The sequence below is a fragment of the Hevea brasiliensis genome, chromosome 2 (assembly GCF_030052815.1).
Source record: "Hevea brasiliensis isolate MT/VB/25A 57/8 chromosome 2, ASM3005281v1, whole genome shotgun sequence".
Lineage (NCBI taxonomy): Eukaryota > Viridiplantae > Streptophyta > Magnoliopsida > Malpighiales > Euphorbiaceae > Hevea > Hevea brasiliensis.
Window position 1 is genome coordinate 121,645,834 of NC_079494.1, and position 17,041 is coordinate 121,662,874.

Here is a 17,041-nt window from a genome sequence, read left to right on the forward strand (position 1 = left end):
TTTAAATTAAAAATTTATTATTATAAATTAAAAGAATTTTTATGAAATAAAATTAAAATTAAAAAATTTTTTATTAAAAAATTAATATTAAAAGATAAAAATAAACACAAGACAAAGTTTACGGGTAGACTTAAGGCACTGGAAGTAAGAAAAGCACAAAAACAGTTGAATATCTCAAGCCCGTGTACATGTGGGCCTTGGTGGTTTAGCTAATTTGTGGAAGCGGACTTCATTATAAAGTATAAAGCTTTGACGAGGGCAAATAGACAAAATCAATTAATCCATATTTGTTTTTTTTAATAAAAAAACATCATTGTTGCAAATCAGAAAACATAGCTGATAAAACAAGAACAGCAGATTGGACGCCAATCCTGCAGATCAGCCTAAGAAATTGCACAAGTGGCTGATAGGTGCGCCACGCAACTTGCAGACCTCCTAATATAAGCGACAAAATAATTAATAATTTCTTTAAGTAAAACTTGGCGATTTGAGGTTAAACTACTAAAATAAGATAGATCCCTGTAGAACTCATTTACTGTCCGGACAAAAACAAGGGAATCACTTTCAAAAATATTATTTTTCAAAGACCTCCTTTTCACCCACCTCTTTTTCACCCAACTAAGGGCCTCCCGGAAAGATATTGCTTCTACAATTGTTGCATCTGGGACACTAGCATGAGAGACCTGGCATGCATTTAAAACTTTCCTTTCATGATCATAAACTACCCAGCCTGCCCCAATCTTCCCCACCCCAGCAAAAACAGATGCATCAATGTTGCATTCCAACATACCGACAGCAGACTGCATCCAACGCACGACAGAGGGAGAATTTGCTACAAAAACTTCAAGACACAAAATAGGCTTAGACTAAGCCTCTTTCCACTGCTGAAAAAAAGAGGACGCCTTCAAGAGAATCTGGGTAGCCATAGCAGGTCTCCTATTCAAAAGCATATCATTTCTAGCAAACCAAATAACTCAAAGAGTAGCACAAAACGCCATCAGGTCCTTCTTTCTTAGAACTCTAAATATTTCCTCCAACCATGCTATAGCTCTATTTTGAGAGAGAATAGACAAACTAGACAACTGAAGAACTTGTGGTAATATCATACGCCAACAATCATGAGCCAAACAACATATAACAAATACATGCCTCCAATATTCAATCTCCAGGCCACACATAGAACACAATATGTCCACATCCACATGTCTCTGCAGCAATAAACTCTTTAAAGGGACACAATTAGAACCCAACCTCCAATAAAATTTTTGATCTTTAAAGGAATTTTCAATTGCCACATCTTATTCTAGAAACCAAATGACTCCCCAGGAGAACTTGCATTAAAATCATCCATAAGCCATCCATATGCACTCTTAACAGTGAAAATTCCCTTATGGCAGTGAATCCAGAATCTGACATCATCCCTCCTTGTTTGCAATAAAGGAATTTGACCAATTAGAGCAGCATCTCTGTCATTAACAAGGTTCCTTATAATTTCCATATTCCATGATAACCCATCATCCGTCATTAACTAACAAACCAACTGATAATGAGATATCACAGAAGCCACTGAACTTACGTAAGGATTCATACCTGAAGGAAGCCATGGATCTTGCCAAATGGAAATAGAAGCTCCCGATCCAACGTTCCATCTTAAACCAAATCTCAAAATGGGAATAGCAGCCCATACACTGCACCACACATAACTTGGATTATATCCAAACTCTGCTTGCAAAATATCAGACCGTGGGAAATAATGAGCTCCATACACTCTAGTTACAAAAGAATTGGGATTACTTAATAATCCCCAAACTTGCTTTCCCAGTAAAGCTAAATTAAACTCATAAACCCTGTGAAAACTCAAACCACCAACAACCTTAAGCCTGCACAAAAGTTCCCATCTCTTCCATCTTATTTCACCCTGACCTCTACCACCAGAACCCCACCAAAAAGAGTTCATCATACATTCAAGCTCAGCACACAGATCTAGAGGCAACAGAAACACACTCATAGTGTAAAAAGGAATAGCTTGAACCACCGACCTTAATAAAATCTCTTTTCCTACAGGAGATAAAAATTTTGCTTCCACCTTTGAATATGCTACCATACTTTATCTCTAATAATAGCAAAAACCTCCTTCTTATTCCTTCCCACAGCAATAGGCAACCCCAGATAATACCCTAAATCCGCAATCTCTCAAATCTGAAGCCTTTGTCTAATTAAAAACTGAACATCATTGTTAGTATTCGCACTAAACTCTATGGAGGACTTCTGGAAATTTATAACTTGACCTGATGCCCTTTCATATAGTTGTAAACAATCCTGAATGGAATCACATTAGCTATAAGTAGCTCTAAAAAAAAGAAAACTGTCATCTGCAAAAAACAAGTGGGAAATAGGCCCGGCCTCTCGTTCAACTCTACAACCATGAATAAGACCTGGCCCCTCCCTATGCCTCAGCAAAGCAGATAATGAACAAGTATGGAGATAAAGGATCTCCCTGCCTCAATCCTCTAGCTGGAATAACTAGGCCAATTTCTTTACCCTGCTAAAGAATAGAATATCTTACTGAAGTTACACACATCATTATGAGCTCAACCCATCTAACATCAAAACCCAGTTTCAATATCATGCCTTGTAAATAATCCCATTCAATTTGATCATTAGCTTTACTCATATCTATTTTTAAAGCAGTTGTGCCATCCTTACCTCTGATCTTCCTTTTCAGAAAATGAACTACTTCAAAGACTACTATGATATTATCAGATATTAACCGACCAGGAATAAAAGCACTCTGAAAAGGAGAAATAATATCTGATAATACACCCTTCAATCTATTGGCTAAGACCTTAGCAACCATTTTATAGAGGACATTACAAAGAGCAATTGGTCTAAAATCAGCCATAGTACGAGGAGATTTCTTCTTAGAATCAACACTATGTGAGTATCATTCAAACCAGAAGGAAGCACACCATTATTCAAATAAGATAAACAAGCAGTAAACACATCATTACCTACAATGTTCCAAAAGCGTTGATAAAAGGCCAGACTCATACCATCTGGGCCTGATGATTTGTCTAGATGCATAGAATTAATAGCCTATTTAATCTCCTCCCAAGAGAAGTCTACTGTGAGAGCTAGATTTTGTTCCTTCGAAACTACATGAGGAAAACAATAAAAAATAGGAGCACCATCGCAACCCGAAGAACTAAAAAGAGAGTTGAAGTACTCCAACATCAGCTCCTCCAAACCCGACCCCTAATCTCAACATTTCCCTTCATCATCCCACAAGCACACTATAGAATTCTTCCTTCTTTTTTAAGAGGCTTAAGCATGGAAGAATTTGGAGTTAGTGTCTCCCTCTCGCAACCAAAACTCTTTTGGACGTTGCTTCCAGTAGACATCCATCTCTTGAAATAAGCCATCTAACTCCTTCTTAATTGTATCATATTGAGAAATAGAGAAAGAATCATGTCTTAGGTGAAGCAAAATAGGACGACACTTACAACCTGCGATCTGGGATCTAATATGTTTCAAACGACCACCCCCCATAAAAAGAGAGATCCGTCCATAATCTGATATTTAATCCAATACAGAACGCTGATTAGGATAGCCCTAACTCCTTTTCACAACTTCTCTACAAGCAGGATCTCGCAGCCAAAAATTCTCGAACCGAAATTTAGCTTTCCCCCACACCATAGTGGCTGGACGCATTGAAAGGAAAATAGGAAAATGATCAGACGAAGTAAAATCCACATTAACTAACTTCGCACCCTTGAAATGAGAAAGCCAAGAGGATGTCACAAGGGCCTTATCTAGTCACTCCTCAACCCAACTAGCAGTCCCTCTACCCCTTTCCCATGCAAAGGGATAGCCCTCCATACCCAAATACAACAAACCACAATCTTGGCAAGCCTCCTAAAAGCCTTGGAGAAGCCACAAAGGATGAACATGCCTGTCTTTCTTCTCAGATAAAGCAAAGATATCATTGAAATCCCCAATACAACACCATGGTAAAGAGGATTTTTTACTTAACATACATAACAGCTCCCAAGACTCCCTTCAAAGATTACAATCCAGTTGCCCATAATACCCAGTTAACCTCTAAACAGGAAATGAGTTTAATGAAGCAGACACATCAATGTGAAATTTCGAATGGCTAAGCAATTGAACCATTGACTTCTCTTTCCACAACAAAGCAACACCACCACTCTTGCCCCACACTGTCCACCGAAAAACTGCTCTCAAACCCGATAACACAATGAACATAATCAATTATTTTTTCATTAGTTTTAGTTTCAAGAAGAACAATTATGGTGGACCTTAGGATTAGAAATGACCGTGGGTTGCCCAGCCCACGACAATTCTAATTTCAATAACTCATAAGGCCCGATGGGCCTAAAGTCCAGGACCCACTGCTATCTCAGGAATTATCAAACTATCAGAGTCTTCCATAATGACTTCCTGTGCTGTCTCATTTGGACCTAAACTCTCTTGATGTCGTCGTTTGGCAGTAAAGACAACACCATCTCATGTGGGAAGCGTAGGAGTTGGAATGGACCACGTCTTTACCCTTATCAATAATCAAACGTGCAGGTCCTTGCTGGTTACCCAATACTATCTCACGTCGCTCACATCCCCCAGAATTCGGCTGATAATAATCATTGGAGCAATTTGACCCATCACCTTGGTACTATTCTTGACTCACACCACCCACCACCGTCTCCTCCATTGAGAGCTGAAATTGAAGCTAGTGGTCACCAGACCCTTGTATATTCTGTCTAAAAGATGCTCGAAGTTCAGGTCCATAAACACGAGGTAAAGGAGCACCCTCAGCTTCAATCAATAGATGACAAAAACTTCAGTGTGACCCAAAATGCCACACATAAAACAAAAGGAAGGGAGTCGTTCATTAATAGTAACCCAAAACTAATCACCACCCAATTGCTTTATCTTCATCTGCTTTTTAAGAGGGTAGCGAACATCAATACGAACTTGAATATGCATATAAGTTCTCCATATCCCCATGAAATTATTTGCATCTGCTTCCACGAACTCACCTACGTAATTGCCAATGTGCTGGGTTACTTTTACAAATATGAAACTATGTGGTAAGGCATGCACCTGGATCCAAAACGGTGCATGAAACCGCTGAACTTCTTGTGGTTGTTCTGTCTCACTGAATTTATGAATGAGCAGAAGGTGTTGATCAAATGTCTACGGTCCCAAATCAATCACCCTATCCATGTCGGCCTTATGAAAGAACTGGAACACAAATAGAGAATGATCAACTTCTCTTGCTTTTTTAAATCAATGCTAATTTTTCATTAATATTTTTACCTAGATTCAATTCACGTGAATTAATAAATAAGTAAATAAATTTTATATTTAATATTAATAAATTCTATAATAAATATATCCCTTAATATATTTTAAAATTTATCAAAATCAGGCTTAGAGAGAAAATTTCCGAAGATGTACTCCTTTTGTTCCACGGAAAAAAATATATATATATATATATATATATTTCACATTTTTTAGCGTTTGGAACACTTAAAAAAATTAATCAATGAAAAATATTTTTTCAATAAAAAAAATTAAATCATTTTTAAGAAAAATAACTTTATTCTTTCAAAAGAGAAAGTCATTATTAATTTTTTATATTTTAATAATTTATTAAAATAAAAAAACACTTATATAAATGAAATAAATATATATCATTAATTTAAAATTATAATCAAATAATGAAAAATATTTTAAGAAAAGATATTTTTTATTTTTTATAAAAAATATTTTTTATATATAAATTATTTTTTGTGAAATAAATGACACTTTAATAAGATAAATACAATTTCAACAAATCGGTAAGCACTGATTTTTCCAGATGAGAATTGTAATTTTTTATTTGTAATTAGAAAAATGGCCCAGTTCTTAAATGATACAGTAAAATGAAATTTTTTTTTTTTACCTATTATGATAGACTAAGTGCTTACTCGTTCGGTGTTGAAATTTTAATAAAATAAGTAATTTTAAAAAATTATTTTATTATTTTAAATTAAAACTTACTAAATTTTATTTTGAATTAATTTTTAATATTTTTGCATAAATATTTTCTTAATAGAAGTTTCATCACTAAACAGACCCTGCATTGTGTTCTGACAGTGACAGCGTGCAAAATTTCAAGAAACCAACAAACTCCATGGGTCACGAGACGGACAGTGGAGGTCTGATCCCCCTATCATATTCGTATTTTAAAAATTATTTATAATTTATGAAAATTATTTTAAATTTTAATACCCGGTCAATCAATTTTTGTTTTTTTTTTTTTTTAGTGCTAAAACTCCAATGGCTATTTGGCAGTTTTCCAATAGGGTATAATATTATAAAAGATGCGTTTTGCTCACTCAACCAACAGCGTTGACTTCAGAACTTTATGAAAATGAAATTTAAGGAATATTTCAAGGCTTAACAGTTTCTCCAGTTCTCTTGTACAACATAACTTCACACAATAACACTAGGCCTGGTCACTGGTTCAATCAGGGCTAGTTTCGGTTGAAATCAATGGTTTAGGTTTTGGAGAAAGAGTGAATTGTAATCAGATTGGATTAGTCTGATTCTAATGGATTTTAATTTATAGCCGGTTTTGATTTGGTTTAAAAGCAATTTCAATTTTAATTTATGATGATTTTAATTTCACTTTAAAAATAAGTTAATCTACGTGAAATTTTTTAAAAGATATCAATTTTTTAAAATTTAGCTTAAATTAGGTTGAAACTAAGGATGTGAATCGTTGATTTTGATTCTAATTCGAGATTTCAAAAAAGAGTTTTATAATTTAGTTCAAAACCAATCTGAATTACTGAAATATAATCTTAATCGATTATAAATTTGATCTGCGTACTGAATTTTTTTTTTTTTTTCAAGATCAGTTCAACAAAGAAGTATTTTACATATATAGGAAACTAAATATACGTCTATATCTCACAATCCATAAAATAATAGTAATAATAATAAAGAAACAAAACAAGAGGCAATTAAGCATACCAATATGTACCACTAAAGGTCAACCTTTTTCCTGCACTTCTGTGCCTGAATTGCCTGGGATGAAATATTAACTGTGATAGTGCAATTCATCTTCACTGTAATATGCTTCTTAATAATATTCAGAAGTTTGACCCTCCCTGGAATTTTTGAGTAGCTGTCCATGGTCAGGAGCCCCGTGCCCGCTTCAGTGTTCAGATTTGGGTTGGAAAGCAAATTATCAGTGATTATATCCACCGTAACATTCATCCGCAAGGTACGTCGCGCTTTTGCGCGGCCTGGCGGGCCTCGAGCCTCCCCGACAAGCTCTCCATGGTAGTAAAGGGCTGAAGTGGTGTTACTATACTTGAACGATGCTATGTTAGGATTTTTCACTGAAACATCTGCAATCAAAGACATGTTGGTCCCTGGCTTAGGGATGGTGTTGTTGATTAGCTCGAGATGAGTGATGATCACACGATTCAATCTGATTGAAGGGTTCTTGACGCGAAAAAGGGTGAAAATTAATATAACGATCACTATGGCGGGGACGAGCAATACTGCTGTGATGCACCCGCAGCATTTCATGCATTTTCTGCGACGCAGCTTTTTTAAGAGAAGGGCAGATTCTTCGTCATCGCTGCTTGTGCGGTCTGTAACCGGGGCTAGAGGCCTTACCTGCTCGTGTTCCACCATGGCCGGAGATAGTGAAGAACAAGGGAAATGGTTAATTAAGGTCGGAGTGGTGGTGGTTGAAACTTGAAAGTGCTTGTGTTGTGGTTTTATAATGTAATTAAGTAATGCATGAGGTAGCAGTAGCACCAATGGGGAGGGCAAGCTCAACTTTTATTCAACTTGTTAGCGTCATTTGATTTGATTTAACATATTTGGCGCGTTTAATATAAGCCCAATAAGTTTAATAATTTTTATGTTAAATATTCATATTAAAATTTATATTAAATTAATTAAAAATTTTATAAACAAAATAATAAATGCATAAATTTTAATTCGATATAATCTAAATATTAATGGACTCATTTTTATATAAAATCGAATTTACAATAACCCATCTTAATATACATTGTATTTTGTCCTAACGAAAGATATTTAAGTATTGAATGTTGACTTATGGCAAATTGCAATCCTTTTTGGTAATTACATGTTCATTAGGGAATGGGCATTTGGTTAATCAAATAAAATCAAACTAAATTTTACGCTAATTAAACTTTTAATAGATTCTAACTATAATAACTGAGTCAAACTGAAATTGAGAAAAAATCAACCTAACAAAAATTAAAATATTCAATTGATTATTAATTATAATTGAATTAATAGAAAAAATAATATATATTTTGTATTATTAATTAATTTATTGTTAATAACATATATTTTAATAATTTTTTATATATAAAAATAATAAATAAGATTTATTATTAATACAATAATAATTACAATTAGATATTATTAATAAATTATAAAAATAATAATTTTAAATATTGTATTATTAATAAAAATATAATTAATATATTAATTAATATAAATTCAATTAATTCGAATACCAATAAGAGATAACTAAATTAATAATAAAATATTTTTAAAACAATAAATTAAAAAATAAATCAAATCAAATTTCATCGATTCAATTATATAATGCATTGCACTATATTCATTTAACATTTGAATTTTGTCACATCTAATATTATCATTTTTCTACCAATTTTATTAAATTAAAGAATTACTGCCTTCTTTCTAAACCTTGAGTGCCTGCACATGGTTATTATTAATTTATTATTTTATATTTACTTTCTTTATTTTATTATATATATTTTTTATATTTATACTTAAATATATTTTTAAACCAATTTATGCATATAAATTAAATTACATTAAATTTTCATATTAAGTAAAAGTAACAATAATAAAATAGTGATCATAAATTATAAATTTAAATAATATCTAAGAATTTTATTTTCTCCGATTATATTTATTTTTATAGATTTAAATTTTTATGCTTTCTATAATAATTAATAATATATTTTATAAATTTAATTTTAATTATTCTATAAATTAAATACATATTTAAAAATATTTGTACTTTTTTTTTTGTTAATTACTCTACATCTTATTTTTGGTGACCTATTTTACCTATATCAAAATTATATTAAATAAATAATACGTTCTAAATTTATAAAGAAGAAAAGAAAATGATATTAACTATAATTATGTGAAATATAAAAGATAATAAAATAATAATTAACTTTTAATTTTCTTTTGAGAATAAATGGTTAAATGATAAATTAATTTCAGGTTAATTATGATATATAATAATTCTTATGTATGCAAGAAATTAAATTTTCCATGAATATGTGTAGGAAAAAATAATTAAAAAAATTAAATAAAATTATTTTTACATAATCACATCTGCATATAAAAACAATTAAATAAAATATTTTCTATTAATTAGTTTATAAATTAGTTAAGCAATTTGCTATAATTACGAGTGAAAACTAATTTCATTTGTTAAATTAAAGAAGGAAAAAAAATTCTACTAAGCATTAGTTGAGAAATTTCTTACTAAAATGGGTGAAATTAATTTATTAAAAAAAAAAAAGAGAAATAAGTTGAAAAATAGTTAAGTAATTTCCTATTAATGTGGGTGGAGATTTTTTTATTAATCATTGTATAAAAAGTAAATAATTATGAAAGTTCTTACTAATTTAATTAGTATTTAATTTGTTATTATTTTAGCAAGTCTAACTCCTTCTCATTGTATGTCATGTGACAATATATATATATATATATATATATATATATATATATATAATTTTAATTTAAATATTAATAAACTATTTTTATATAAAATCGAATTTATAGTGGCAGCATTTTAATATATTTTGTATTTTGTCCTAACCAAAGATATTCAAGCATTGAATGTTGACTTATGGCAAATTGTAATCCTTTTTGGTAATCACACATCTAATTAACATATAGTTTTTGTCACGTCCATGCTTACCAATTTTCTACCAATTTGATTAAATTAAAGAACTACTGCCTTCTTTCTTAAACCTTTAGTGCCTAGATATTTAATTGATTTGACTTGGTCATTAATTTTTGAAATATTTAATTAAGTATAATATATAGGGATAACAATAAATAAAATTTGTGTGAGTATTCGACTTAATTAAATTATTATAGTATAAATTTAAATAGTATATAATCATGTTTAAAAATGATCGAGTTCGAAGAATAATATCTGTGATGAAATTGAGCCAAATTTGAGTTTTACATTATGAATATTCATTATTCAAATATGTTTATATAAATATATAATTAATTATAAAATATATATATTTTTATAATAATATTTATATTTTTTATTTTAAATAAAATAAAATAAAATTTAAATATCTTATGAAATTATTAAAAAAATTAAAATATAAATTATTAATAAAAATAATTTTTTATATAAATTATTAATTAAATACTTAAAATTGAACAGATTCAAATATTTTTTAGTAATAATAATCAGATTTAATACGAATTCGAATAATTGATAATAAATTTTAATTAAATTTGAAATGAGTTTAATTTTTAAAAATATTAATCAAATTCAAGATTGAATATAATAATTTTTACAAATATCATATTTATTGTCATGTTTATATGGTAAAACAATTAACTATTCACCATTTATATGAACTGAAATTAATAATAAAACATAATTAAATTGCATATGAGAAAGTTTTATGCTGAGACATAATCCGACATTATTATATAACCAATCCCCAACTCAATTAAAGGAAACCCTAAATGCTTGTCATCTAGATTAAAGGAAAGACTTTTATAATTAAAAGAAAAGAAGGTAACTCAGTCGATCTCATAGCAATATATTATAATACAGAAAAAAAAAATAAAAAATGATTTATTTTTCTTGAAAAGAAAGAATATCAAGAAACTGCTAACGTTGGCAGACTATGCAGTCAGCAGGGTATTGGTTAATTGCCTAATTGTCCACCAACTACAACCCAACATTTCTTCCACATAATTAATAAATGGGAAACTTGTTTTGCCCGGCATGCCAGAATTTAAACAAAAAATTTAATACATATATTATATATCATAATAAAATAGGTAACTCATTAGCATCTCCATGATGCGTGGAGTATGTTAATTTGTATTTTTTTTTATAAATTTTAATAATTATTTTTAAATTTATTTAATTATAATATTATAATTATTTAATTTTAAAATGTGACTTAAAACTTCTTAAAATTTTAAATTTTATATAATAAAATATCTAATAAATAAATAATTAAAAGTTAGAAAATTTTATTTTATAAAATAAAAAGTTAGTGGGATTGATTGTAAAATAGTGACGATTGTTAAAATTTATCTTTTTTTTAGTAAAATTAAATTTAATATTATTAAATTAAAATTAATTAATGAGTACACCAACCTATTTGACCGTTTTCAAATTTCATATATTCAAATTTACTGATTCATGCAGTTGATTATTGGTAGCTGGTAAGTTGCTAATTGATCCTTGTGGTAGATCAAAGATGGCTTGCCTTTCTTCTTCTTTTTTTTTTTTTTAATTACTTTCCGTACAATTTGTTTTTAAAAATATCAAAATAGTAACGGAATCAAATCATGTAACTTGAGATACAAAATGTAGGTATTTTGCATTTATCTTTGATCAATATTTTATAAGTTAGATTGTAAATTTGATTCACTCTATTAATTTAATAACTAATCATCTCCCACATATTGTGTGATTGTGATGTTAAAAAAAAAAATTTCAATAACACATATGATATTGTTTTATTTAATTAAAATGTTATTTTGAAAAATAAACACAAACAAAGGCACAGAAAACACAAACAGAGTTAAAGGGATAAAGCAAGATCCCGTCAAAGTTTGTATAAAATAATCAAATTTTAACATTCCCAGTATGCAAAAATAAGCCATACGTACGCAAAAACAGAAGTGGAGATGCGGGGTATCGATCCCCGTACCTCTCGCATGCTAAGCGAGCGCTCTACCATCTGAGCTACATCCCCAGTTCACTTTGTAATTTCACAAATTATTAAATTACGAACAGCTACTGTTCTTGTAAAGCCTGTAACCGGACATTATTAGTATTACTACAGTTGAATTGATACTAAAATAAAATAATTTAGCTGCAATAGAGCAATATATATTGATTAGATAATATTTAAACATATAAAAAAATGTTATTAGTTAAATCAACCATAATCAATGAGTTAATTTTAAATTTGTTGTGCATAATGATTACTGATATTTCTCAAGTAGAAGTTTTAATGGTATAGTAAGCTAACAATACAATAATTTTGTGATGGATTGAAGGGTGATTGATAATGTTAATGATAATGGCAATGGAGGTCATGTTTATATAATTAATTTTGATAATCACATAGCAAATTTGCTCAAGCTAACTATCTTAAGCCGAAGCCATGTTGGTTAGAAATTGAGTGGCTCATTACTTAAGATTTAATTAGTAATATCAGCCTTCATTGGATGCTCAAAGCAAAACACATGCATCTATCTTCGTTCATGAAGAAAATGATTCAAACATAAATCTGTGTGAAGACAGCAACAACAGGTCTTTCAGAGTTTAAACATTCACAAGTTTACAGTACCATATCTCACACTAGTAATGAAAGGTCTTTGATTGGTAACAAAAGCAAGATATAGAAGAAGGCATAAGCCAGAATAGGCGAGGGTATCAGAAGAAATCAGAGAGGGTGGGGAGCTTCACCTCGCCTTTACTAGAGAGGGGAATGGTGAAGTTGCCAATGATAGGAAGGTCAATGGTGAGACCCACTTCTAATTCATAGTCTATGTCCCAGTCTCTGCTAATGTCCCTCACCAGGCTCACTAGTATGCTATGCGGCACATTCACTGGCACATTCAGAATTGTTATGTCACTTGCCTTCAGTGATCCAGGGTCAGGCATATTCCCTGATGCAATCACTCTGTTCCACATAAACCAATCACAAATCACATTAACATTATCAGTTAAACATACTAAACCTGTAAAACACTTGCAAACTTCCTAAAATCATAAAAAACTGAAAGGAATTAGTTTAATTTGAACTGAATTAGAATCATCTTATACATTTTCATTTGAATCAAAATTGAGTGTTTTCCTTAAAAAAAAAAAAAATTTGAATCATTAAATTTCATCAAAGCTGAAATCAAAAACGAAAAATCTTATAGTTTGATTCCAATTTCTTAAAATTAATAAATATCAGATATGAAAAATCAGACTTTTTGCTATATGATGATCCGGAATATATACACAGTAATTATCAGATAAATACGGCAATGATCAAGCAAAGCACCAGAACTAAAAATGAAAAGGAAAGGAAAACGAGAAGAGATCGCAGATCGAACCTGCCATCGCTTTTGAGAGTGTAGGAGACTTCACAAATGGGCAGTGGATGGCTGTATGGATTATTGACAGAAATCTTGGCAATATATTCTACGCGATCACGGTGGACGCTACTCAGATCCACGTCTGAGACGGTAGCCTCCGGCTTTTTTATGTTGGCTACCTTCTCCGCCACAAAATTCTTCGCCTTGTCCACCAGCTGCGACATTGTAATTGCAGAATAGGAAAGAAAGACAAAATATCAAAATGAAGAAAGAATATAGAAAGATTGATTGCTAAAGGACTGCTTATATAGCTATTATTTTGATAAGATTCTTCGGTAGGTGCTTTGATCGTGACATGTGGGGAAACTTCGTGTACAGCTCGTGGTTTCTCCGTTTTAGAAGATCTGTGTAATACTTAATTTCATCCGTCTCTTTTCAGCTTCAAATTCAAGGCAGATGGTACATGGGATGGGCATGGAGTACGCACAAATGGGCGCAGGAATCTTTCCGCTTTTCACTTATTTTATATCGTGAATTCCATCGTACTGTTTCCAATTTATGATGAACTGAATTGCTAAAACTAATTCAGAAATAGTTGAATTTGAGATGACTAACCTCCATGTATAATTGTTTGCCTGCAGCTTCACTTGAATGTGGTTAAAGGATGGAAAATTGAAGTTAAGATTAGAATTCTGAAAAAAGGGAAAATTCCTTGCAAATTTTGTCAGGCAAATGACGTATTTTCATGAAAATTATTACAGATTCAGGGTCCTTGTTCTGGTGCTATTCTGCTGGTAGCTTCCGCTTTCTAATCTTATTTTAGAACAAAGGATTTTCACTTGCCAAGTGTAATTTTTATAGCCCCTAATACTTGTTGTTCCAAAGACTTGAGATCAACAGAGGGGAAATTCCCCATCCTGTTTTCACTTGACCCCAAGGATGCCATTGATAAGATGGAATTTGATTCCATTGAAAATATTCAAATGCTCTTTCCTTTCAATACTGTTGGATTGAGGTGAAACGATTTTAATATTAGATTTTTTTTCTTTGATCTTTTTTATTTTCATCTTATTAAAAAAATACAAGGATAAACTAATAATTTGAGATAAAATGTGTTTTTTATTTTTTATTTTTTTTAAATTGAATTTTCTGGTTCAGCGGCATGCTAGCTTAACATTTAAATTGAAAATAATTATTGCATGCAATATATGAATACACATTAATATCACCATAATTAACAACTAAAACAAAATTATTATGCATAACTTTTTTTTGCTTAAAAGTCAATTACAACCCTTATTTATCGGGAGAGTTTCAATTTAGTCTATTTTTTTTTTTCAATTTAATCTAAAAATTTTAATTTAAACTCAATTTAACTCAAAAATAAAGAAAATCATAAAATTAATGTTATTAATTTTTAGACTTAAATAAATAAAATAAAAAATTTAATTCTAAAATTAAGAAATTAAATTTTTAACTTTTTATTTAAATCAATAAATTTAACCCATTAATTTTAATTTTTAAATTTAAAATTTTTAAATATATTAAATTAAACTTCTTAAATAAATACAAAAGCTAAATAGAAGATTTTACCTTTTTTTTCTTTTAGTAAATTGGTCACTTTCAAGGCCTCTAAAACTGGCACCAAATAAACGGAAAGCAACTCAATGATTCGAATATTGGGCCTCATCTTATACATTCGGCTCATATTTTAAGATATAGCCCAACTTCTGTGGATTGCATTAATTATCCATGTGAATTTTTCTTTTTCTTTTTAAATTCTATGCTTATTATTTTATTGAATCCATGAGATTATTCATGATGCATCAATCATCACTCATTCAATTCAAAATTACACAAAAATTTCACATTTTATGATGAAGTTTAATTTCAATTATAATCAATTTAATAGAATTAAAAACGAAGTTGGTTCTTTGTATTGAAGTTGAGTCTCTGTGGATGAAGGAGGTTCCCTCTGGTGTTCAGCCTTTTGTTTTGTAAGATATGCTAGCTTAATATAAGATGCATTTTACATTTAAAAAAAAAAAAAAACCTATAATTAAATGGGAGGAGGCTTTGATTTGTGAATAAAGGTCGGTAGGGGCTAGTTGTGTGAATAAGGAAGAGAGGAGTGGGTGGTGCTGGCTGTGTGAATGAGAGAAACAGGTGAGTGAGCTGATTGTGTGGGGTGAGCGCCGGTGGGGGTTGGCTGTGCGACCCAGATAGAGGGTAGACGGGTAGAGGGCAGCTTGCAACAAGAGATGAATTTTGATTTTTTTTTTAATAAAAATTTAATTTAAGTTGACTTCATTCTTTTTAATTAACGATTTTTTTATAAATATTAATAAAAAAAATAAATAGTAAATTATACAAAACTTTTAATTGAATTTTATATAATAACTCTATTTGTTTTAAGAAAATAACTTATCCTTGTAAAATATTTTTTTAAAATATATTGTTTTTTATTGTTTGATATGATATTAAAAAATAATTAAATTTATTATAAAAAATTAGGTGAAAATAAAAGAAAAAAAAATACATTAATTGATTACTATCCTAATAATTTAAAAGCCTAAGTGGGCGCATAACACACCCAAAAAAAAAAAAAAACCTAATAAACTTTCTATACAAAGTATGTTACTCTTTGGAGATATTGTTATTTGATATTCTAAATATTTTTATCATAAATATGATTACGTCAAAATTTTAGTTACAAGTAAATGTGATTTAAAAAAAAATTAAAGTTACAACATCCTTTTGAAAATAATATATATTTTTAATATTTATTATATTAATAAAAAATAATGATATTTTAAAATTTTATTTTTTATGAAATGTATTTATTTATATAATAATTTTATATAAAGTAATAATATTTTTTGTAAAATAATTATTTTATAAAAAATATTTTAAATTGATAAAAAAATTTATACATTACAAAAATTTAAAGATATAGTATTTTTAAAAATAATATAGTGAAATATTATTTTTAATCAATAATAATATTATATATTTTTATTATTATTAAAAAATTAAATAATTTAATTCACTATTAGTAATTTAATATATTTTTTATTATATTAATAACAAAAAATATAATATTTATATATTTTTAAAATAATATTTTTTCTCATTAATCTAATATATTTTCTGTAATATACAAAAAATAAATATCGATGAGATAAAATATAAAAATTTCATAAAATTTAAATTACTTTTTAAAAAATGTAATTTTATTACATGTTAAAAAAAGTAATAATGAAAATTACTATTAATACATATATAAAAAGAATTAAATAAATATTTTAATTAATTACAATATAAATTAATTAAAAAATTATTATTATAACAGATAAAATTTTATTTAAATTAAAAATAATTATTTAAATTAAATTAAATAACAGAAAAATTTTAGTTAAAATTTAATTTAATTATAATAATTTATTTTTGTTTAGGATTTAATTAAAAATTAAATTAAAAATAAAAATTATAAATTATTCATGCATAACATAAATATTACATTAATAATCAAATAAGTATGGAGAAAATGATTTTTCAATATTTAAAGTTATTTTCTTAAACTTGAAAAGTATTTTTTTCATCGTTAAGAAAATGATTTCCCTGT

At 29.0% G+C, this 17,041-nt stretch overlaps 3 protein-coding genes and 1 non-coding gene across 4 annotated transcripts; all 4 read right to left on the reverse strand.

The window, feature by feature from the left end:
• Positions 1-1,528: 1,528 nt before the first annotated feature.
• LOC110638029 (uncharacterized mitochondrial protein AtMg00310) lies at positions 1,529-2,104 on the reverse strand. The gene has a single exon (XM_058143186.1). The coding sequence runs from the start codon at positions 2,102-2,104 to the stop codon at positions 1,529-1,531; it is 576 nt and encodes a 191-aa protein (XP_057999169.1).
• Positions 2,105-6,926: 4,822 nt separating this feature from the next.
• Positions 6,927-7,804, reverse strand: LOC110638054 (late embryogenesis abundant protein At1g64065-like). Its single transcript, XM_021788458.2, has one exon. The coding sequence runs from the start codon at positions 7,711-7,713 to the stop codon at positions 7,054-7,056; it is 660 nt and encodes a 219-aa protein (XP_021644150.1). The 5' UTR covers positions 7,714-7,804; the 3' UTR covers positions 6,927-7,053.
• Positions 7,805-12,004: 4,200 nt separating this feature from the next.
• TRNAA-AGC (transfer RNA alanine (anticodon AGC)) lies at positions 12,005-12,077 on the reverse strand. The gene has a single exon. It is a non-coding gene; the product is annotated as a tRNA-Ala (tRNA).
• A 503-nt stretch (positions 12,078-12,580) lies between these two features.
• Positions 12,581-13,888, reverse strand: LOC110638066 (late embryogenesis abundant protein Lea14-A). The gene is made up of 2 exons (XM_021788478.2): positions 13,435-13,888; positions 12,581-13,013 (listed from the first exon to the last, which is right to left on the reverse strand). The coding sequence occupies exons 1-2, from the start codon at positions 13,638-13,640 to the stop codon at positions 12,764-12,766; spliced, it is 456 nt and encodes a 151-aa protein (XP_021644170.1). The 5' UTR covers positions 13,641-13,888; the 3' UTR covers positions 12,581-12,763.
• Between the last annotated feature and the right edge of the window lie 3,153 nt (positions 13,889-17,041).